Genomic DNA, 23834 nt, shown 5'->3' with positions numbered 1-23834 from the left:
GCAAAATATTAGAAGTGCAGCAAAAATTTTTAATTCAGAAAAAGAAAACATACTAAGTCCTTAAAAACCGCCATATGTATTCAACAATATTATTTTTAACTTGCTTCACAACCGATATTAAAAAAGGAGAAAACTAAAAAGAAATAACGTTAAAAGATGTTAAAAATATAAAATACAAGAAAAGTTATGAAGTTTTTTGATTCTTCTGTAAAACAAAAAAAGGACTTGTTAAGTTTGCGTACTAAGCTAACGATATGCGATTTTATTAAATTTTTAAAGGTTTAATTTGAATTTAAAATAAAACTCAATTAGATGTTATTGTATGGAGCGAGCTATTGAACTGTTTTATGTAAATTTGAATAACGCATTTTCTGCAAAACGTCTTAATCACATAAAACAAGGTATGATCTAATCTTGCAATCTGGACCAACATATCATTGATGTTTAAGATATGAAGCTAGAAGTTCTAACAGAAAATAATATTTTTGTTTCATAAGTTGAATATAATAAAAACAATTAATTTCCAATAGACTAATGACTTTATTTATAAAAAAAACTGACTACTAACTAAAGAGCTGCAATCTTTTCTTTACGAGAATTTCAGTTTGGATTAGAATTTCCTTCTTTGACAAGGGAAAAGAATAGGTCAAACATTAGCTGTTGCAACATAGACAAGATAGTCATGAAACTAAACGGCAATAGTATAGTCAACAGACTTCAGTTTGGATTGGAATTTCCTTCTTTGACAAGGGAAAAGAATAGGTCAAACATTAGCTGTTGTAAACTATACAATAGGTTAAACAAAAGTCTAATATATTAACTTGGACATGGACAAGTCAGTAGAATAATGAGATACCAGTTAATATTCTAGTTGATAGTCTAGTCTGTAGTCTAATCCATGGGTATGTTGATACTATTAAATAAAATTTTAAATTAAATTTTCAATTCTTAATCCAAATTTTCTTTCCTTATGAAAAATATTATTAAAAAGAATACAAAACTTACATTATTTGTCGCATAATGTTAAGAATCACCAGCTACCGTTTGTTGCATTTGAAAAAATCACTCGACACTTTTAAGCCACTGATTAATATTTTTTCTAATAACGCAATTCTAATTGCAAACAGTTACACGCCGCGCGATAACAAAAACAACATAATAATTATAAATTTAATAAATTAAAAAAAAATCCATTTACTGATTTGCTTTATATTTTTAACGAAAAATGTTTGAATGTTAATTGCGTTTCGGTGATATACATACACTTTGATAATACCGTTTTAATTAGTGTTGTAAAACGTTCTTTTTTACTTATTAGTGTTGCTAAATGTAGAAAATATAAAAGCACATAGAGAGTGTAAAAACGTTGACTTTTGAATTTTGAAAAGTCGTCTCTTTGACTTCATATTTTTGGAAAATGAAAACTTTTCGAACTGTTTCTTATAAAAAATATAATACTTTCAGGCTTATAAAGAAAATATATTTTAAAATTTTTGCAATAAAAATGGAAACATTATTAAACTTTTATTTAAAATTTTAGACATATTTTGTTTTTATATAGGTTTATACAGTTTTTACTATATGGTAAAGTTATTTAATTTTAGAGCGAATTCATAAAATTCTCCAATTGAGAAGTTATTGAAAATCTGTATTCCCTCATTTATTTACTTTATTTATGAATGTATAATAGGTATAAACAAAATCCAAGAAGTATTTGAAAATTTTTTTAGTTGTGACATCTCTTTTCTCCTATATCGAGAAAAATACTTGAAAACTTATATTTAAGCTAATTTAAGTATGCCGAATTCAGGAAAAATAATATTTTTTGATTTTGAGTTTTCCCTAGTGAGTAATAGAAGGTCAAAGTTAAATGTCGAATAAATTCGGCATTCGAAAAACTGTCACCAAAAAATACTACCAATATTTTTTATGAATATTGTTTCGTAAAATGTCTTCATACACTTATATCAATACAAATCTGTATAGTCCGATCTAGTAAAATACTAATTTTTAAAAGACTCCAAAAATACGAAAGATCTTTCAAAAACTTAATTATAAATAAAATTTCTTAAAACCTGATTTTAAAATACTCCAAAGTTTCAAAAAATTAATTATAAATAAAATAAAGTCTTAATTTTCATGTAAAAGAAAAAAATTAAAACAGAAGAGGACAGCCCCGGCGTAGGCTGGATACTCAGAAAACACAGTACTTATAATAGTCTTCAAAACACCTGTTTTAGAGATTTGATGAGTTCCAAATGTTTATATTTGATGTGCTCCATTTGTTTTTGTTTTTCATGCTGAACCATTTCTTTTTTTATCAGATACAAGCAAATGGATTTAAGGAGTTTTAAAGGTTTTTCTACGATTTTCTGTAGTTTGTGGTATTTAGAAGAACTTTGATCTTATATGCAGCTATTATAAAATTTAACGGTTTATTTTTTACAAAAAGCGAATAAAAAGAGCTAATGAACCACATGTTGTGAATCATAATTGAAATTTTTATCTTTATGCCGAGACAACACAATATTTATTTTGTTGTGAACTATGTACATACATACCTATAATAGCGTTTAAGTTTATAGCGAAAGACATTGTTGGATTTTTATTGCTTTCATTATCCTTTGATGATTTTGTATTTTGGATATTTCCTTTTAGTTACAATAATTACGCCTTTAGATGTATTTGCAAAAGTGGCCTTGATTAATTTTTGTGAACATGTTATGTACCTCTGAATTTAAGTTACATATTTTCCATGCTCCTCTGATCGTCCACCTTCTGTTAGTTTTAGTAAATAGGTAATATTTATTGCCTTCATTATCCTTTGGTGATTTTGTATTTTGGATATTTCCTTTTAGTTACAATAATTACACCTATAGATATATTTGCAAAAGTGGCCTTGATTAATTTTTGTGAAAATTTTATGTACCTCTGAATTTAAGTTACATATTTTCCATGCTTCTCTGATCATCCACCTTCTGTTAGTTTTAGTAAATAGGTAATATTTTTTTAGAAATCTGCATCTGAGCATCCTTTAACAAGTTCTCTTATATCCATTGAAATATGCATATTGTAATTTATTACAAAGTTGATTTAATTTTTTTAGAAAACTAATTCTGTGATGTTTCTTTTTCTATATATACCCGGATGTGATTTACTAGGGAAAGTGTATGTATGATATAGAACATATATATTCCGAAGATACAAATCTTACAGATATAATAGATATACATAATTAGGTTAAGATGATACAATCAACTATGCCAACTATGGTAGAAGAAAATAATTTTGAAACTGATGCGACATTGTCTGGGAACTCGATGATCAAAATAACTACTGGGTACCTACGTATTCAATATGTGTTTAAAGTATTTTTGCTTAAGTATTTGAAGAACCCAAGCAGCTGCTTCTGTAACATTTAATGATTATAATTTTTATTTTCAAAAACACAAATTTGAATTGACAAAGAATCTTTTGTTACATGTTTTTGGATATGTAATTTGTCTAACCTTTCTGCACAATTCTACATTTTTGCAATGATTTTTTGAGTGGTCGAGTTTATGACTGATCTGGTTTGGGGTGCAGTTAGACTTTCTAAAAGATGATTTACATTTTGGTTTTAGCTCAGCAATGTATCTGAAATTCATTATAAGCTGTGATGCTATTTTTTAATATGACAAAGTATCGAACTATGAAGCTATCAACTCAAAGTTTTTTACTTCTGTTCGTCATGTGCTCATTTAATCCTAATTTCCAGAACTGATTATTCTTGCAAATCGACATAATATGTTAAGAATATCACTTAACTATGAAGATATCAACTCAAAGCTTTTTACTTCTATTTGTTATGTGCTCATTTGATCCTAATACCAACATAAAATAATATTACAAAATATTGGTACCTGTACCGGAAATTATTTAAGTCAATCGCATTATCGTAAATCTGTCCATCACACTCTTTGATGATAATAACAACGCTTTCTAAAATATTTAAAAAGTTAGTTGGTATGTATTAAGCATTATGTTTGTCCATTCGAAAAAATTAACAGAAATCTCTTACGTATTTTACATACGATAAATGTCGGTTAGTCAAGAGGGAAGAGATCGTGCATACATTAAAAATAGTTTTTAATACTTATAATATCAATTTTTTCATTAAAAATGTTTGCAGGTAAATATGGTACCCTTACCGAATGTGATTAGAAAAAAAAGACACCAAATTCACCAACAAAGATTTAAGTATTGCAAAAAATTTTTCTTGTCTTAAGAACCCAGTATTTCATAATCACCGCGAAGAGAAATATCTTTTGAAAGCAAAAATTTCACTACAGCAACAATTCTTCATAGTATATTATTCCAAAAACTGACTTGTAAATTGTTGTTGGTTCAAGAGTACAGTTTACAATATTTATATCTAGAAGGAGAACTTAAACGATCACCACTACCAGTAACAAATAGTATTCAATAAATTGCATCCACAAAAATACAGATTTCATCGACTGTGAAGGAGCCATTTTCATCATTTTATAAATTCACCATTGCGTGTAAAAATAATTAAGTATCACTTAAATCTGCTAAAATTGCAAAAGTTGCGGGAAATCTTATTTTGTAAAAGCTTCTTTTCCGGAACCAAATTCTTCTCTTATGCAACTGTACATACCAGAAACATTTTCTATACTGGTAGTAAATGACAGTAACTTGTTGATGGTTCAGCATTACAAGAATTTAAGGCTACTTCTGGATCTTGTTGTATATCTTGCTTATTATTCTTATAATTGTACATACTAGAAATATTTTCTATACTGGTAGTAAATCACAGGAACTTGTTGATGATTCAGGATCACGAGAAATTATGGCTACATCTGGATCTTGTTGTGGTTGTAGCAGCGACACCTGAATTACACGTATATATAGTTATAATTATTCCCTACTCTTCTTCGTTTTGGTGTAAAGTGGGTGTGGCTGGGCTGACAATCCTTGGTCGTTGTTAGTTAAACTCCGAGTGGTTCCGGTGCGAAGAACCAATTGACTTGGGAACGTCTGGATCTTGTTGTAATTCTTGCTTATTATTCTTATATCAATTTTATTAAAAAAAACTTACATATAAATTCATGATCATTCTGCTGCACCTATAATCTGTATATTTTTTGTAGAGGATATACAAAACCAGCTGCTTGCTTTCTAATCTCCCAGTACAATTTGATAAAGGATCTCTTTAATTCCTTATAGTCCAGTTCTATGCAAAATATAAATGAGTTTAATGTTTCGATAAATTTATGAATTTTTATTTTTTTTACCTTTTTTTAAACTGATTCCAAGTTTCGAAACTAGTATGTGTTCCACATAACTAGTGTATTAGCAATATGTAACTAGTTTCAAGGAATTATTTCCTTGAAAATTTTTAGAACTATATAATAACCACAATAATCACCATCATTCTGTATTTCAAATCGAATCAAAATTTTGTCCGTTTGTCAATTTTTGATATTCTGTGAACGTAATGCTCTATACACAATCGTATTAAAAAAATGTAACAGCTTCTTCTTTTTCTTATGATTCCGTTTTTTGTTGTAATACCAATTTTCGATCGTTTCGTAGCTGAATGTGGAAAAATAATCAAAATGCAAAATATTCCGAGGAACGCGTTCCAGGAGTAATGGCGACACCAATAATTTCAAGGTTGTTGTTTAAGAATCTGAAGTGGTTAGATTTGCAGTCGTTCTAGAGCTAGTTTTGTTTTGAACAATTTTTCCTGTGTCCTTTGACAATTTTGAAATGCCCTAATTATTATTTAAACGGAAACAGCGCGGATTCATAAAGATATTAAAAGCGGGCGTCTAGATTTCCGATCCGCTTTTTTCTCATATTTCCGAAATTAGTGAGCGAACTAATTCTCATAACAATTTTAAAATTGTTATAGTTATGCGGACTGACCACACACAATATTTAACCATAAAAATTAATACCCTATTATCGAAAAAGGTATTATTTAAAATTATATTTCCAAATGACAAGCTTATTAGAAACTACCCTCAAATTAAAACAAAAAATAAATGAGTAAGAGCGATTCATCATATTACAAAACATCCGTTTATAATGTTAAATACATACATCCTTCGCAATGTTAAATACATGTACATATGATTTATTTTTGTTTTTTTTTTAGTTAAATAACCATAAGAATATATAAGTGGACAAGAGAAAAATACTTTGTTTGGTTTTATTTAAGGATTATTTATAGTGATGCAAGTACATAACATGATTACTACTGTTCCAGCCAAGACCCTGTTACAGAATTAGGAGATTTAAGCTGAAAGTAAAAAATATTTGTAAAAGTTACGATATAATATTTATTTATTCACCGTCACAATACAAAGCCTTTAAGGCCAAAATATAAACATACATACATATTTTGTACAAAAATTACCTTTATATTAAATTGTTTCAATGTTGTTTCTAGAGCCGTGGCATTGCCAGAAAAGTAGGCAGCTATTGCATTGTGTAGTAATACTAATTGTTTATGCATTACTTTAATCTAGGAAAAGTATGACATGTTAAACACTTGTTATAAAAAAGAAGTAAAACCTGTTCCTCTAAAAGCAAAGGAACATACTCAATCTTATTTTACATTGAAAGCAACAAATAAATTATAAAATTGTTTTCTGGTTAGAGGAACAGGTTGCTTTCTGGTTGAAAGCAACAAATAAATTCGAACACTTTCTCTGATTAGAGGAACAAGTCATAATACTTACTCGATTTTCATCTAAGAATTGCATTTTGATTGCCACGTCAGCCCTTAGTTTTTCATAAAGTTCTTTGTGTTGCGAATATTGTTTTTGTACATCCTCTGCGATTGGTGATTGAGGCAGTTCTGGTTTGGCATTTTCCAAATCCATACGATATGCATCAAATTCAACTCTACAAAGTATACATTAATTTTATATGAAAAACGTATGTTGTCAATTAATTTTCATGTTTCTTGATGAAGCCATCTTATTTGCAAATAAAAAATACCAGAATTTCAACTTTGTTCAAAAGTAAAAAAAAAAAATATAAACTGCCAAGGCTAATGGAATAAAAGTCTATGTATATCAACAACATAAGAAAATCATAAAATTAATGTTTCAAAAATGTAATGCTATTACAAATTAAAATATTTTAAATATGCAATCATTTTGTACCTGGCGGTCTCATATTGTCTAATTGTTAATAGTGTATCATCGATGGTTTTATTGCAGAGAGTATTGACAGATGATATAAAAAAATTTAATGCGTTCAACAAAAGTTCACCATTTTTTGTTAGAGATCGTTGGGTTTCCGAATTGCAACTAAATTCTTTTTGTAGTTCAGGATTTTTTTGTGCCAAATCGGCAAATGCGTCAGCAAGTGCATGCTGGGTAACCACAACATGATGAAAGTGCGAGCTAAAGGCCCGTGCTAAACGCAATATTGATAAATATTTACGTTGTGTCTCTCGTAGTTGCTCAATGTGGGCTTCCAATTCCGAGTCCACAGTACGTTGAGATTTGCCTAACTTTTCAAGCATGATCTGGCGAGTACATTTGTAAGTCGATATACTCCAGTTCTTTATGCTATCAATTTTTGATGCTCCAGTTTTTAATAGACTAGTATCTAAACCAATTTGTGGGCTTCTAGGTGACATAGGAGTTGTTGGTGCTAAAATATTGAGTATTTTTAATTATGTTAATTTAAAGAATTTGTTGAAAAACATACCTGAATGATTTCTGAGCGGTAGAGAAGTAGGTGGTGGTTTAAAAGGTGTACAGCTACTGGAGGCTTCTGTTCCTGTATGAACAGCGTTATCACTTTCATTCATGGACGGTGTATCTTTTAACATTTCATGTATACTACGTTCAACATGTACTGAATGAGCCATATTTATTAAATACTTTAATGTTGAAAATTTATAAACATAAATTTCTACAAAGCGTTTTGCATAGATATATGTTGCTTACGGCAGTTGCAAGAAATAAATTTTCTGCTGGTATTAAGTGTCGCAGGATTTTTGTTAGTTCTTACAAGAAAATAAACAAAAATCGATTTCGTGATGTGGTTATACTGTTTCCAACTAAATCTATTGCACTTATTGTATATCAATATAAAAATTAAACAATTTCTTCTCTAAAAACTTTATATTTTTAAATATTTATATAAACAATCCATTTGTTATAATTTGCCGTAAAATTTAACAAAATTATTAATAAAGGATTCCTTTTACGACGCCTAATAATGAAAAAATTTTCAGTGATGATAGCAAAGACCTGCGCGGACAAATAGAGGCGGAAGGCACTAAAAATTTTGTCGGCGGCCTTAAATCGCTTGTAATTTAATATTTTTAGTTCGTATTAATAACATACTAAACATTATGCGCAACTAACGTGACCAGATGAATTTGAAATAAAAGCTGGATTCAGGGACAAGCATTTGATATTAGTTGAAATCTGAATAGAAAAAAGATTATTAGAAATATCGTTCGCTTTTGGATGCTAGAATTTAGTTACAGGATTTAAAAGGTGGAGCAAGATGTCGAAAAAAATAAAGGCACTACCTAAAAAAGTTTTAAATGTTAAGGTGAAAAGTACCCAATAAGCAAAGTCCGTAATGTAATATGTAGTTGAAATCATATATAAATTTCATACATTGCCTTTGATAACAAATTTTAAAATATTAAACTTCTTTCAAGTATTCTTTATTATTTTCATACCAAAATATAAATTATAAATAAGAAAAAGTTTAATATGACAATATCATTTATATTACATTATAATTATATTATAACACGCAAAAAATAATTGTTTAATTTATTTGAATAAAATTAAAATGGATTTACTTTCGAATAAATTGTGAATTTGACAACTACTTCCAATTAACCAAACCTGGTGAGGCCGTATGAGCCCATCCTATAACCAAATAGGTGGAGAGCCCCCTAGAACCTATCGTTCAAACCTACCCTGTTTTCAACTAACATACGGACATCGCTAGATCAAATCAAAATCTTATAAGAACAAACCAAAAACGACTGTTACGCTACGCAAAAAAATAGGCACTAAAATTTTAACGTATACTTAAATATGCTTTATAAAGACGTAAAGTATACCCAAAAACTCGAATTTTCGTTTTTCGATTTGGATGAAATTTGCTCCAAAGTACTATTGCATAGTAGGTCAGAAGCAAAAGCTCTTTTTTGCTAAAAAGAAAGACTTTACAATTTCCTTTAGTGTTTTAATAGTATCATTATGGGATGCGAGTGAAATATTTATTAAAAAATATTTTTTTAATCAAGAATAAGTTTTTTCAACATTTATTTCCGTTCTTTTTTTCGAAATACGTTTTTGTTGTTTTTTGATCAAAAGAAAGCTTAGACCATTTCCTTTAAGAGCTTAAACAATGAAGAAATAGCTATCTGAACTCCTTCGGACAATTTTTGTTAGGACCAATAGCCCTATATGAACAAATCGCTAAGCATTGACCCCCTCTAGGTCCGGCAGCTCTTGACCGATAGACCTGAAAATTTCTACTATCCAATAGTACTAACCTTGTTGCAAATTTCATAAAATTCGATATGAAAAAACGCAAAATTGTAACAAAAGAACTTATTGATAAAAGAGAGGAGAGTGAGTTTGTTTCTGTATTTGAGTTATAGTTTTTAAATACATATTTTTATAATCTGAATTATTAATTTAATTTCGATTAGGAAAGCGAAGCTCCCTTTGTGTACGCTAGTATTAATAAATCGTTAAACTGTTTTCATCATCGACTCCAGTATTTCTTTCAGATGTATTAGTTACAATTTTTCTTTCCTCTGCCTTTAGGTATTTTACAAGTTCCATGGTAAATTTTTCAACCAAACCTAATGCCTGAATTTCGTTCATCTCTATAAGCGATGAAGCCAGAAACTGCCCAAATGCTTTATATTTGTTTCCTATACCATTGTTTGCCTCCGTCGGGTGATGAACGCTTCGCTGAACTAGATGTGGTGTTGCTCTTCCACTAGCCAAATGATTTTGATTTGTAGAATACTGATCACCATTTTGCTTATCATGTGGAAAAACATTACCATTTCTAAGGAAATTTAAAATAATACTTTAATACTTTATAGATAAGTACATTATAAGACATCGTTACGTTAATAATTGATTGGAATTTATAGCGCTCTCCTCTGTTTTAGCTCCTTCATCCTCCTCAATGTCATCATCTTCATCAGCATCGCTAGATGAAGCCGTAGAATTAGCTTTTGTATTAATGTTTAATGGCAGAGAATATGGACGACGAGTTTTTACATAATCACTAAGAAAGGATAATCTATCATAAAGAGACCATTGTGAGGTTATCGAATTTTGAGGTTGCTGCTCCTTCATAGCTTCCACGCGACGTTTTTCTAGGTTAAAGCGATTTCTAAGCTGCAGCATTCGAGTCTTTACTAAATTTGCTAAAAGGAAGGTATATTTATTAAGGTTAGTACAATCATTTCCTATTTTAATATACTAACTAGATACATTCAGTTGTTGAGCAATACGATGCCAAACGCGGTCCGTGTATTCCCGATTGCGATGTTGGGGATGTTGCCTGTCATAAAAAGCGGGGCACTTCTTAAATTCTAATATGAGATTGTTGTCAAAATCTTTAATTTCCCTTGGTTCATCCAGTCGCGGTCGTCCACGTTTGCGTTTGACGGGTACCGCCATAATTCCTAGGGTTGACAATCTATTTATTCCAAATTAATCTTTTGGCGTTAATTTATGGCAAACTAAATTGTCATCAACGCACTAATTGGTACATCTACTTTTAGTTTGTTTATTTATACCTATAAAAATAATGAACTCATTGTGAATTAATAACTTTTTGGCACATTCCATATTCACACTACGTACTAGCGCCGACAATATTTTAGCGACGGCTTAATGATAAAGAAAATTCAAAATTTCCAAGATTTTATATAAAATTAAACAAAGAATAATCAATTTTATTAAAGACAAAGATCTCTTGCTATTTAAACCAAAATATTACCTCGTAGAAGTAAATGGTTTTTTAATGTAATATGCACGTAGTGCTTGTGTCTTAGACAAATCAAAAGTGATTTATAAAGTCAAACGAAACAAGCATAAATGTGGTGGTAAACAATATTTAGCGGTTTACTTGTTGGAATCTTCTTCTTTTTGATACTGAAATAAAATCTCTATTTCCATTCCTGATCCTCACTGGGAAACTTTTGATTTCGTGTGTCGCCACAGGGTACACAGAGACGTCACGAGCAAAGAGCTATTTTCCTCTCTTTCGAATTCAATGATTTTTTTAGCTGTATTTTATATACCTCTTCTCACCAAACAAATTCAAAATCAAACAAAAGCTGATTTTAGCCTTTTCAAATGTCAAAAGTTACATCTCTGTATACTTTGTGATGTCGCGATCGAATAAAATATACATGTTTTCAGCAGCTGAAAACATAGCCGATTTGATGCCTATCTTCAGCTGCCGCTAAAATTTTTGGTATCACACGCCGCCACCGTTAATATTTGTCGGCGAAGGGCACAGTATTACATTCCTATTTTTGTTGTATTTAATAATTTTGTTATGTGTTTAAAACTAAATAATATTATTAAATTGAAAGATTTATTTAAATATATAAATTAGTAATTTTGTTTCAGAAGAATGATGGAAAAAGTGCAAACATTTAGACGCAATGCTTGTATTATTGTTTTGGGTGATATTGGTCGAAGTCCTCGGATGCAGTACCATGCAATTAGTTTATTAGAGGAAAATTACAACGTTGATTTCGTTGGATATATGGAAACAAAACCATTACAGGAATTATCAACAGCTGAACCAAAATGCAAAATACATGAACTGACACCAGTTCCTTGGACTAATCTAACTCCTGTATTAAAATTAATTTTTAAGACAATTTGGCAGACTTTAAGCCTAATAGTTGCTTTAATAGCGATAAGAAGGCCAAATTTTCTGCTTGTGCAAAATCCCCCAGGAATACCAACTTTAGTTGTAAGTTATTTGTACTGTGTATTAACACGGACTAGGTTAATTATAGATTGGCATAATTACACCTATACAATATTGGGACTTGGTATGCGAGGAGGGGAGAACAATAGAATTTGTCGTATAGCAAAAAGGATTGAAAAATGGTTTGGGAGTAAAGCTGATGCCAATTTTTGCGTTACAAAAGCTATGAAGGATGATTTAACCAACAACTGGGGTATTAGGTCTGAATTGCTTGTAGACTTTATTATAATAAGACAATATAATTATAATTTTTTTAGAAATATTACTGTGCTGTATGATAGACCTCCATCCCAGTTCCACCCAATTGATTTGGTTGCAAAACATGATCTATTTATGAAACTTTCTAAGGATTATTCACAATTTCTGCCAAAGTGTTATGACGATCTTAAAGAGTCTGGTGTATTGGAATCAACAGCATTAACCCAAAAACTAAGCAATGGAGTAGTACTTTACAAACCACAGAGAATGGGCATATTAGTTTCTTCCACTAGTTGGACGGCAGATGAAGATTTTGGACTACTATTAAATGCTTTGCATGGTAATATAAAAGTCGAAATATATATATACATATATCTTGTAAATGTGTTGACATATGTTTATCGTACATACAGTTTATGAAAAAGAGGCTTCAGTTTATCCAGAAAAATTTCCCTTTCTATTGTGCATTATTACGGGGAAAGGACCCCAAAAGATGGAATATCAGAAACATATAGACAACTTAAATTATACTAAAGTAGCTATAATTACTCCTTGGCTTGAGGCACGGGATTATCCCTTAATATTAGGTGCTGCTGATTTAGGCGTTTGCTTACATTGGAGTTCAAGTGGATTGGATTTGCCTATGAAAATTGTAGATATGTTTGGATGTGGTCTGCCAGTATGCGCATACAATTTTAAATGTCTAGATGAGTTGGTACGTCCGGGCCAAAATGGTTTTATCTTTGAAAGTTATCAGGAACTCGGTCGACAACTAATATTTTGGTTTGAAAACTTTCCTAATAATCCAAGCCTGCTAGAATCAAAAGAATTATTTCGAAAAAACTTTGAAACATTCCAGAGCTTGAGATGGCATGAAAATTGGCTATCCAATGCTTGGCCTATATTTAATTCATTTGTATGAAATAAAATTGTATGCTTTAACACATTTTTGTTTGTTTTAAAACGTTTAATCTAGCTATATAAAAAAATCAATCGCAAAATTAAGTGGCATCTACCTACATATTGTATATACTTGTATGTACCTATATCAAACACAAATATTTTAGTCTTTTAATTTCATTTTATATTTTTTCGCGACATGTCGGACACTTGTTATCTCCATATCGCCGCAGATCTCTTAAGCAGTGTTCATGAATTGCGTGTCCGCAATTTAGATAAATCATTTCGTCATTTTCCATATTAGCAAGGCAAATGGGACATTGTTCCCCTGGTGGTCTACAATTTGAATAATTCAATATTATAAAATTCAAAAATAAAGTGTAGATCTCATCCAACTTACGAAAAGTAATTCGTTTTAGAATTGTGTGGTATTGCTCGATGCTTTCGTTGATTCACAAAAACTGTTAAAATAGTAGCTATTAACCCTATTCCCATGCCCATCATTACATGCCACATAGCCATTCCGATATACCAGTTTGTTCTCTTGAATGTTAAGAAATATAAAAACTTAATTTTATAAACAAAGTTTATTTTTGTTAACAAAATAATAACAATCTGTATACATAACAATAAACAGATGTTACTAAAAACTAGTTGGCATCTCTTAGTCAATCATTCAGCTGAATAAAAGCAAGAAAAATTGAAGATAATTTCAAAACGTTAACGTTCTCTATTGACGTGCTATAACTTAAAAACGTATATACCATAGATGTAAGATAAATCAATATTTGGGTGCGTTTATAAATGCAGCTGAACTTTTCTTAATTTCACAGCTAAACGTATTTCGCAACACAAAAGTCGTAACACGAAATAATAATCCTTTGGACATTTTTTCTGTATTTAGTTCCAAGCCAAGAAATTGGGCTACTTCAATAGACTAAATCCATAAATCCATTGGGCTATGTGAAGTAGGGTGGGCTAGACAGTTGAATATATGGAGAGTATCTGGGCATATATTAGAGACGGCACGGTCTATGCGGGACCAGTAGACGTTGAGCCTGTTGCTCCATCCCGATCTCAGTTGTTCCAGACCAACACTTGTTTTCCGCAGCAGGTTCTTTATTTCTGCTATCGTAATTTTACAGCTAAACGTATTTCGTAACACAAAAAGTCGTAAAACGGAATAATGAAACAATGAAGAAATAGCTATCTGAACTCCTTTGGACATTTTTTTCTGTATTTAGTTTTCAGCCAAGAAATTGGGCTACTTCAATAGGGTTAGTCCATGAATCCATTGGGCTAAGTGAAGTAGGGTGGGCTAGACAGTTGAATATGAGAAGGGTATCATTGATACCCTGTCCACAATCTGGGCATATATTGGGGACGGCACGGTCTATGCGGGTCCACTAGGCGTTGAGCCTGTTGCTCCATCCCGATCTTAGTTGTGCCAGATCAACACTTATTTTCCGCAGCAGGTTCTTCTCTAATTCTGCTTTGGGCGGTGGGCGACCTCCAAAAACGACATTCGTCTCTATGTATGTCGTTCAAAGGTGCTGTATCCGAGTTCCGATCTAAGGGAACCTGAACATAACTTCGTATGAACTCCTTCCTGACATGCTTCAGGGTAGCACCCAACTGTGTGATGTTAAAGTTGGGATGACTCCACCGATGACATCCCAGGAGGAACTGTTTAGTTAGCATGGCATTATGTTCCTTGACTGGGAGAACCTTCGTTTCCTCGTGTAGATGGTGCTCCGAGGTTATTCGCATGCAGCCCGTTACAGTCCGTAGGGCAGCATTTTGGCAGCTTTGAATGTTTCTCCACTGGGTATCAATCAACGAAGGAGCAGCATAATGTACCACTGACCGGCCAATTGCTTATAGGTAGCCAACAAGGTTTCCTTGTTCATTCCCCAAGTGCTGCCGGCTAGCGCTTGGAAGTAAACTAGGAAGTAAACAGGCTGTCAAAGCCGACCCCCAAAATCTTTGAGTGATTCACAGTCTGTAATTGGTTTTCATCGACTACCCAACAACAACTACAACTACATTTTTTGTAGGACCAATAGTTGGAAATTTACCCTTAATTTAATAAAACCTTTTGTAATCAAATTGCACAATTTGAACCTTAAGTCTAATATAGCTGAACATTTATTTCTGGCCTACTATCTAATAGTACATACTAACTTTGGTGCAAATTTCATCCAAATCGAAAGACATCAAACTTAAACAAAAACATTTTCTATTAAGCAGTGTTTAAATAACTAAACTACAGGTATGTGGCTGTAACGAAAAATAACTACTTTTGTAGTTAAAAAATGTTCAAAAACTAGCAGCAAGTCATTTACTATTATTACTTCTACTTTTAGATTTTGATAGCAGTAGTTATAGATGTAGCTAGCGTTACCGTTGAATTAAATTGGTAAATAAATCAAAATAATTAACCACATTTTATTTAGCAATAATATAGCCCAGGAAAATAAGGGTTTTGCTGAGGAATTTTAGATAGCTAATTGAAAATTGGCACATAGCTTCTACTTAGCATAATTATTAAAAGTCACTGAAAATATCGAGTGTGCTAAGCGAGATATTGAAGGTAAAAGGTTACAAAAATCTGTCTTTAGCTAATATTTCGATTATTATGCGTCGTTCGCGTTTTGATGTTATAATAGTTTCTATAGAGAATTTAATTCCCTACATTAAGGATGAGGAATATTTTCTCATAACATTAGTTGTTATGAGAAAATATTTTATTTATTATTTCATGCAATGATACTTTCAAATCTTAATATTTAACTCCAATACAGATAATGTTGCATTTTTTCTTTCTTATAGAATGTAAATATAAGATTGGAAAATATTAGTGCTACTGAAAAATAATGCACTATAGCATGAAAACAACTGATACTGAAAAATATTCTTCAACGAAAATGTTGAAAATTTAAAAATGCTGATTTTTGTAACATTTGACCTTCTTCAGAAATTGATATTAACGCACAATTCTGGCTTAAAAATGCGAGTATAGTTATGATATTCAATACACAGAAGTAGTTTGTTAAAAGACAAAATCATCTAATAATATCAACCTAATGTTTATAGGAGAGCATTTCATTTACTGTATATGGTTTGATGGTGGGTATATTAGGTTCGGCATAGTCAAATATAACACTCTTACTGGTTTTACATGTTGATGTTGATATTATAAACAAATTTTAGTAAACGAATAATGAAAATGGGAGATAACGGTTTTAAGATATCACTGGCTCAATGACATTTTTGATATCGATAAAACCATATTATTTCACATATGCATTAATTACAGTCTGAAATGGTTGAAATAAATAAATAAATGGCATAGTGTTATGTAGCCCTGTACTAAGCCTCACAATATCTTTTCGAAATAGAATTAACGGAGGCTGAAAAGAGAAATAAATTTTTAATAAATCAACAATTTTTATATTTTTAAAACGTTTTCTAGAAGTCACTTTTAGGTGGACGTTCATATATTTTTCTAGTTAGACGATTCAACAATTTTGAATATCAAATACTGATCAACTCGGAATATGTTTGAAAAATTGCACCTCCCATGCTTACTATTTGTGAGCCCTTTCATGCCTGTATCAGACAAATAGACATAAATAGATTTGTATAAAAGCCTAAATAAATTTGTTGAGCCTCTTTTACTTGTAAAAACATATTATTTTTATAAAATTTATGGGTCCATGGCTTAACCGCAAATTTTATTTTTATTAAATTTGGCTCTCCTAGGAGGAGAAAAAGTCCTATGGATGTAGTGTCAATTATAAACAGATCATTGGTATGCATGAATGAGCTTTTGACGAATTTCATTGCTGTATTTGTTTTTTTTTTTTTTTTTGATATACATTTTTAAAGCAAGATACATACACTAACAAACTAAATTATTAGCACAGTAAGCACATTAAATTTCACGATAGATTTAATGACATTATGACATAGATTTTTAATAAAGAGGTATTATTATTAGATACAGTGATAGGTTCTCCACAGAACAAAATTATTGGCACACTTACCAATTATCGTAAAATTATATATTCCTAATTTAATTTTTGCTGAAATCGCCATTACTTCTACTTCCTAAAATGAACAGTTATCACGTCTCAAAGTGAAATGGTCAGCGTTGCTAAAATTTTCATAAAATTATTTTTTTTTTAAATTTCTGAACACAAAGAGAAACTAGAGAATCCCATCGAAAATGATTCGTTTTTTTGCAACAAATAGAGCTAACAAACAATTGGTGAATCTTATACCAAAATCTGTGAAATAAGTTATAAAACAAAATGGATTCGCAATTAAATGCAAAAAATTTCGCAAATAACCAATATCGAATAGTTTTTAAAGAAGTGTGCCAATAATTTAGTTCAACCTAATTAGGACATTTTTTCTTATTTTTGAAATAAATAGCAGTATAATATGCATTCCAAAATGCAACAAATTGAATTCTTTGGAAAACTAGATTCTCTATTCTAGATGCCAAAAGGAAAAAATGTCGGCCTTTTTGATTTTTGCTCGGATAGATGAAGAAGGTGGAGTCTGTGGCCTCATCATAAAAAAAAACTAAATTTTTGATTTTATTTTTTATATAAATTAAATAAATTTTATTTAAAAAAAAGAATTAATTAAACTTAAAGCTAAACTTAAAGCTAAACTTAAAACTAAACTTAAAACTAAATTTTTAAATTAAACCAAAGCAAAACACAAACCTGCAAAGCCACTTCAACACCGACTCCATCCAACGAGGGAGAAGCTGTTTTCCAGCACCACCACGCCTGGGGTGCTTTGGTATAATTTTTGGTTTTCCGACCTTCTGTGAGTTTGCACCCGGACGACAAGACGGACCGGACGAGTGTCCTTTTTAAATAGTTTCTAAAAAAAAGGAAAGGTTAGACTAAATAAATATATATTCGTATTGCCAGGCTTACCTATCATTCATCGTATCGAATCCATTCCGTTTGCTTTTTTTTTCAAACGTGCGCGAACAGGGTTGAGCTCAGGCCTTTTACAAAGTAACGCGTGATTTTGAGATCTCAGGTGGTCTTAGCTATATATATTTATAACAAAAACCCTGTGAAAACAAGCAAAATTATTTAAAAGGTGTGTTAACTTAAAATATATTTTCAATTACTTACCTGGTTTACCCGAACGGACCCTAATACGACGGACAGGAAAGCCTCATCAGCCAAAAGAACTCTTCCCGCTCTATAATTGCCTCCCGTAAACCAGCTAGTTGCCGCAGAAAAAGAATTTCCAGATCCGGTTTAACCCCGAGCTAAATTATGAACTTTTGAAACGCAAACATAAATTTGAGTGCATATAGTTAAACCTCAATCCAAACCTAAAACTAAAGCTAAATTTAAATTCTAAATTTAAACCTAAATTCGAACCTAAAACTAAAGCTAAATTCTAAATTTAAACCTAAAACTAAAGCTAAATCAAAATTTTAAATTTTAAAACTTAAATTTAAACCTACATCTAAAACTAAAGCTAAATTAAAATTCTAAATTTAAAGCCTAAATATAAATCTAAATTGTAAAGCATAGAATTAAAATTAAAACTAAACTAAATTTTTAAATCTAATATTGTTAAAGTTTGTTTGAGAATAATTTCGATAATAAAATCCAACATTTATAATGTTTAAATGAAATTATTTTAAAGTCTTAATCAATTAAAATGATCGGTTAAACAACATAAGCGGCGGTAAGTAGGGAAAGGAAAGTTTGCAGGGTAAATTTTGGGACCTCCCTAATATTAGGATGTCATGGCGGGATTATCCAATCCCGAGTGGGAGGGTTTATCCTGGCACAACATCTGCCAGCCGTTATAGGTCGTAGGAACGTTTCATCAGGGAGACAGACAGAAACCTACTCGGTGCCCCTTTATATTTTATTTTGTTTATTTCTTTTAGCTGGTATGGTTTTTATGTGTGTGTGTAGGTGTCTAGAGTGGTAGCAAGAACCACCCCCATCCGGCGAGCTCCAAGCCCGGCGAACGCGAGCATACCAGCGCCGCTACCACTCTGGCAACACTAGTTTCTTTTGTTTTGCACTACCGCTACACTACACTATCCAGTAAAAATATTTCTTAAATAAAATTCCCATCAACATGACCAATAAAACGATCATAAGTTTAAAGTGCCTTCTGTGCCAATAATTTAGTTTGTCAGTGTATGTATAAACAAGTTTTTAAGCCAGTATTTAGCGTTAAAGTAATGTGAGAAAATGGGAGTACATCTGTAAAAGCTGTTTTTCGGGGCGCACTGTATGGTGGCTATGCAATAACGACCCAGAATTGATGGTGGGTATATAAATATCAAAATGTGCTTTATTCAAAAAAGGAGCAAAAATGGCTGGAAGCGAAAAAAGGTGCAAATATACTTTGTTTTGACAAGGGGTTACAAAAAGTGACAAGGCACTTGAAAAAGTATCAAATTGCGACCTATGTCTCAAAACGGTAACGCTGGATGTGGCAAAGAAATAAAAATTTTCATAGACCCGGTCCACACTTTTTCTTTTCTGAAACTTTTGTTTCAGAAATTACGTATTAATTGTTGTTGTACGAATGAAAAGAATAACAAAACTTTTTTGTGAAACTTTTGATTTTTGTGTGTGAGAGAAAGAAATATCAACCATCTCTTTCTCTCACACAAAATCAAAAGTTTCTCAACAAAAATTTCCCAGTGTGAACCAGGCCATTCCGAGAACGGGAATGTGTTTTTATATAATATTATGTTTTTATAATATTGATCCTAGAAACATGAACTCAAGCATGTGGGGCCCGGAGTAGGTTAGAACATATAAAAGGAGATTTTTTGGTACTTTTTCGTTCTTCAAAGGGTACTTTTTGAGTTTTTATAATATTGATCCAAGAAACATGAAATCAATCATGTGGAGCCTACGGTAAGTGAGAACATATAAAAGGGGACTTTTCAGTACTTTTTCGTTCTTCAAGAGGTTATTTTTGTATTTATTTTTGAAATTACGTATTAATTGTTGTTGTACGAATGAAAAGAATAACAAAACTTTTTTGTGAAACTTTTGATTTTTGTGTGTGAGAGAAAGAAATATCAACCATCTCTTTCTCTCACACAAAATCAAAAGTTTCTCAACAAAAATTTCCCAGTGTGAACCAGGCCATTCCGAGAACGGGAATGTGTTTTTATATAATATTATGTTTTTATAATATTGATCCTAGAAACATGAACTCAAGCATGTGGGGCCCGGAGTAGGTTAGAACATATAAAAGGAGATTTTTTGGTACTTTTTCGTTCTTCAAAGGGTACTTTTTGAGTTTTTATAATATTGATCCAAGAAACATGAAATCAATCATGTGGAGCCTGCGGTAAGTGAAAACATGTAAAAGGGGACTTTTCAGTACTTTTTCGTTCTTCAAGAGGTTATTTTTGTGTTTTTATAATATTGATCCCAGACCTGGTTCACACTGGGAAACTTTTGTTGAGAAACTTTTGATACTTTGCCGGCTTACAGTCGATTTTAAACCGCCGCCGATATTTTAAGTATCAGTCGCCGTTAATATTTGTCGGCGCAGGGCTCTGTATCTAGCGGCGGATACATAACTTTTCATTTATATACAAATAATACACAAGTATAAAAAACAATTATCTATAACAAAAATCAAACTAAAAATTCAATATTTTAAAAACCAAAAATGTAGGAAAGAAGTTTAAATTCAGCACTTTTAAAGAAATATTGAATATATAGTTATATTGTAAAATATTAAGTAAAAAAATACATACATATGTAACTAAGTGAAAAATATCTGTATGTATTCTATTTTAAAGTAAAGGAAAACTTCCTTATGGTTAAAACATCATAAAATGAAATGTCTTCAAATGTTCTTAAATAAATAAATGTCTGGTAGGTTATATTCGTGAGTTTAAATAATAAAGATCGTTTTAAAAATAAATTAATATATTAACGCTGTCGTATTTTCCGCATCCCTTTACTAACTTGTGCATATACGTGTATATGTATGCATATAAGTATATTCATGTATGTATATATATGTATACATATTGCATGCAAAAATATTTTTTTTGGTTTACAAATTTCATATTTAATTCAAATGAGTATACACATATACGAGTACATTCATATGTATATACGTGTATCTAAATATCCATACATACGTTAATATTAGCCGGCATTTTAAATTTTACTATATAAATTAAAAAAAATACCGGCCGGTAAATTATTTACATTTGCTTATTAACGATGGTTTTTGAGTTGGCAATTAAATGCTAATTCATAATATGATTAGTTATTCTAAGAATAAATTTAAACTAATATTAATCTTTATTGATGTTTTCGTACAAATTTAAACTTGGCTTATTAGAGCTGTTATTTCGAGTGCATGTATTATAAAAAAGAAAAAAATTGTAATACATATGAAAATTAATAAGAAACCTATATTTAATGAAACAATGTATTTTTAAGACCTTCTAATTTATACTGATCAATAAATCAGATATTTTAATGATAATTTTTATAAAAATTTTATTAATTTTTTATAACAGCTGTTTTAAATGCAAATAAAGTTTGAAATAAAGACTATATTCGACTGTGTTGAAATGAAATACCCACCATCAAAATATTGATACCAATATAAGCGTCAATGTGATATTTAGAGGAGTTTCTATTAGGTTTTCTTGTGTCAATTTTCTAAATATTTAAAAAAAATTAGCTGTGCTGAATTTCGCTTTGCATAAATCAAAAATACATAGAATAAGATTTCAAATTTATTATGACTTAAAAGAGAATAATGACTTAAAAGAGAAAATAAAAACATATTTTTAAGCAATTCCCGGGATTTATTTTGAAAAATCCCTGCTTTCGGGATCTCCTAATGCCGAAAAAATCTCGGGATTTAGAATTGGCATCCCTACTGAGTACTCAAAAACAACTTTCCCTAATACTTCACCTAAAGATTGGCCCTTAATGTTTATTTTTATTAAAAAAAAATATTATTTTACTACATCAGCAGTTTACATTTTTGTATTTCTTGATTAAATTAAACCACTTCCTGACATCTCACTGAGTACCAAAGATTAACCCTTAGTCAACACAAATACATATGGACATTTCTCCGAAAATTCTACTTTTGTCACATCACGTCATGTTCTATTAACTGTCTACATATTCCCTTCAGGAAATCGAATTAGTAACCTACCAGTATTTTACTAGTACAAAAATTACAAAAAAGTTTAATAAAAAATAAATAAAATTGATAAAATTAACTATACTATTTTTTAATATTTATAAAAAATATATATTTCTATTCCTGTACTATTCTGTTTTGCAGGTTTTAGTCAGAAGTTATCAGAAAGTCAACAAAATACATAAAAATTTTGGTACGGGGACGACTTATTGCAAAAATTTGCAACCCAGACGAATACGGAAACAGATATAATATGCAGAACTTTCTTGTTGATAGGTCGAAAGTATGGGTATAAATAAGTTTTTAAATTGTGGAAACGCTATTATTTTTAATCCTTAATAGAATGTCGATAGTGCCATTGTAAGATTTGGGACCCATATTAAAACTCCGCCTTCTCTACTCTTTTTTTATCTTTAATAGAATGTCGATAGTGCCATTGTAGGATTTGGGACCCATATTAAAACTCCGCCTTCTCTGATATTCTTACGATGAAAAAATTTTTTTCTTATTAAGTCTTGGATATAAAAGTTATATCCATGGAATCCATCCATATTTAGTTTTTGTCCCAAAAAAACATCTTTGGACAACTTATTCTATCTTGTCGTTGTATTCTTTTTTTCTTTTGCAAATTTTCTTCGCGGACATGCACGAATTTAAAACACGTCTTCACATTTTTGCAATTCTCTACGCGTTGTTAAGTTTTTGTACATCTTTTCATATTTTTTATTTTAGCTTCAAATCTTATTAAAGTAGCTGTATTTCAATTGCAAACAAATTTTAATTGTTGAGATATTGCACAAAAAGATGTTTCTTTTCTTCCTTTAATAACAAAACAAAAAGTACTGAAAAACATAATTAAAGGATCAATTTTAATTTAATCAATAATCATTCACAAAAGATTGGCTTAAGGGAAACTATTTTTTTGTATTATTCATTATTAACTTGAAATAATAAACTTAGATTTTTGAGAACAGGTGCAAATTTTGCCAAATATTTTAAAAGAAATCGTTAAATATGTATATACATACGTATGTAAAATACGGTGGTCCCGTTTGTATGGAGGAAAAATAAGCTGTCGATGTTTCCGACAAAAATTAAAGTTTAATTCTTAAATCCGTTTCTCAAAAGTTTTGTCCTAGGGTCAATATTTGGTGAGCTGGCTCAGAGGATAAATAGGTCCTTTTTGGTTTTTATATTTTTTTCATACATATTTCTTTCAAAGATATCGTAAGAAATGTCCTTGAGAGACAATTTAAATAGCATATCAGAAATTTTTGTGTTACAGTAAAAGTAAATTAAATATTTTTAATAAAATTTTCTGATTTTTTGCATTTTAACACTGATGAATTTAATAAAATTCGTTAAAATCAATACAAAATAATCCTCAATAAAATTTCGAAAAATTAAAAAAACCATTTCGGTGAAACAATATGAGGTTTATAATGTAATAATTTCAATTATTTACGATAAATAATTTTATAAAAAAAATT

The 23834-nt window shown here is 30.5% G+C and overlaps 5 protein-coding genes and 1 long non-coding RNA gene across 7 annotated transcripts in view; 2 read left to right on the top strand and 4 right to left on the bottom strand.

Moving 5' to 3' along the window:
• Nucleotides 1-6071: 6071 nt before the first annotated feature.
• Nucleotides 6072-8250, bottom strand: LOC111684390 (arfaptin-2). Its single transcript, XM_023446546.2, has 6 exons — nt 7977-8250; nt 7735-7909; nt 7182-7677; nt 6753-6918; nt 6428-6535; nt 6072-6310 (listed from the first exon to the last, which is right to left on the bottom strand). The coding sequence occupies exons 2-6, from the start codon at nt 7895-7897 to the stop codon at nt 6266-6268; spliced, it is 978 nt and encodes a 325-aa protein (XP_023302314.1). The 5' UTR covers nt 7898-7909; nt 7977-8250; the 3' UTR covers nt 6072-6265.
• Nucleotides 8251-9614: 1364 nt separating this feature from the next.
• Nucleotides 9615-11316, bottom strand: LOC111684391. Of its 2 annotated transcripts, none has more exons than XM_046948769.1 (4): nt 11029-11316; nt 10511-10825; nt 10147-10450; nt 9615-10083 (listed from the first exon to the last, which is right to left on the bottom strand). In XM_046948769.1, exons 2-4 carry the CDS (start codon nt 10704-10706, stop codon nt 9747-9749), a joined length of 837 nt encoding a protein of 278 aa, XP_046804725.1. In that variant the 5' UTR covers nt 10707-10825; nt 11029-11316; the 3' UTR covers nt 9615-9746. The 2 variants fall into 2 exon arrangements, with proteins under 2 accessions (XP_046804725.1, XP_046804726.1); XM_046948770.1 differs by lacking the exon at nt 11029-11316 and adding an exon at nt 10893-10908.
• A 209-nt stretch (nt 11317-11525) lies between these two features.
• Nucleotides 11526-13180, top strand: LOC111684389 (chitobiosyldiphosphodolichol beta-mannosyltransferase-like). Its single transcript, XM_023446543.2, has 3 exons — nt 11526-12236; nt 12294-12574; nt 12648-13180. Exons 1-3 carry the CDS (start codon nt 11671-11673, stop codon nt 13154-13156), a joined length of 1356 nt encoding a protein of 451 aa, XP_023302311.2. The 5' UTR covers nt 11526-11670; the 3' UTR covers nt 13157-13180.
• Nucleotides 13181-13303: 123 nt separating this feature from the next.
• LOC111684392 (probable E3 ubiquitin-protein ligase RHA1A) lies at nt 13304-13771 on the bottom strand. Its single transcript, XM_023446548.2, has 2 exons — nt 13535-13771; nt 13304-13470 (listed from the first exon to the last, which is right to left on the bottom strand). Exons 1-2 carry the CDS (start codon nt 13654-13656, stop codon nt 13317-13319), a joined length of 276 nt encoding a protein of 91 aa, XP_023302316.2. The 5' UTR covers nt 13657-13771; the 3' UTR covers nt 13304-13316.
• Nucleotides 13772-17669: 3898 nt separating this feature from the next.
• Nucleotides 17670-18531, bottom strand: LOC124419415. Its single transcript, XR_006940568.1, has 3 exons — nt 18300-18531; nt 18093-18235; nt 17670-18036 (listed from the first exon to the last, which is right to left on the bottom strand). It is a non-coding gene; the product is annotated as an uncharacterized LOC124419415 (long non-coding RNA).
• Nucleotides 18532-20719: 2188 nt separating this feature from the next.
• LOC111684393 (protein tincar) overlaps nt 20720-23834 on the top strand; it is a 35034-nt gene continuing 31919 nt past the window's right edge. Inside the window, exon 1 of the mRNA XM_023446549.2 lies at nt 20720-21044. The gene's annotated coding sequence lies outside the window, so the exon portion shown is untranslated. The remainder of the gene's footprint in view (nt 21045-23834) is intronic.

The sequence above is a fragment of the Lucilia cuprina genome, chromosome 4 (assembly GCF_022045245.1).
Source record: "Lucilia cuprina isolate Lc7/37 chromosome 4, ASM2204524v1, whole genome shotgun sequence".
Lineage (NCBI taxonomy): Eukaryota > Metazoa > Arthropoda > Insecta > Diptera > Calliphoridae > Lucilia > Lucilia cuprina.
This window is presented reverse-complemented; position numbering and strand designations above follow the sequence as displayed.

Coding starts and splice junctions, on each gene's coding strand:
- LOC111684390 (XM_023446546.2), bottom strand. CDS start 7,897: ATGGCTCATTCAGTACATGTTGAACGTAGTATACATGAAATGTTAAAA. Junction 6,536..6,752: donor AATTCTTAGATGAAAATCGA/GTAAGTATTATG, acceptor TACTTTTCCTAG/ATTAAAGTAATGCATAAACA. Junction 6,311..6,427: donor TGAAACAATTTAATATAAAG/GTAATTTTTGTA, acceptor TTTTACTTTCAG/CTTAAATCTCCTAATTCTGT.
- LOC111684391 (XM_046948769.1), bottom strand. CDS start 10,706: ATGGCGGTACCCGTCAAACGCAAACGTGGACGACCGCGACTGGATGAA. Junction 10,451..10,510: donor TCAACAACTGAATGTATCTA/GTTAGTATATTA, acceptor CCTTCCTTTTAG/CAAATTTAGTAAAGACTCGA. Junction 10,084..10,146: donor AATTCCAATCAATTATTAAC/GTAACGATGTCT, acceptor AAATTTCCTTAG/AAATGGTAATGTTTTTCCAC.
- LOC111684389 (XM_023446543.2), top strand. CDS start 11,671: ATGATGGAAAAAGTGCAAACATTTAGACGCAATGCTTGTATTATTGTT. Junction 12,237..12,293: donor ACCAACAACTGGGGTATTAG/GTCTGAATTGCT, acceptor TAATTTTTTTAG/AAATATTACTGTGCTGTATG. Junction 12,575..12,647: donor ACTATTAAATGCTTTGCATG/GTAATATAAAAG, acceptor TCGTACATACAG/TTTATGAAAAAGAGGCTTCA.
- LOC111684392 (XM_023446548.2), bottom strand. CDS start 13,656: ATGGCTATGTGGCATGTAATGATGGGCATGGGAATAGGGTTAATAGCT. Junction 13,471..13,534: donor TCTAAAACGAATTACTTTTC/GTAAGTTGGATG, acceptor TTCAAATTGTAG/ACCACCAGGGGAACAATGTC.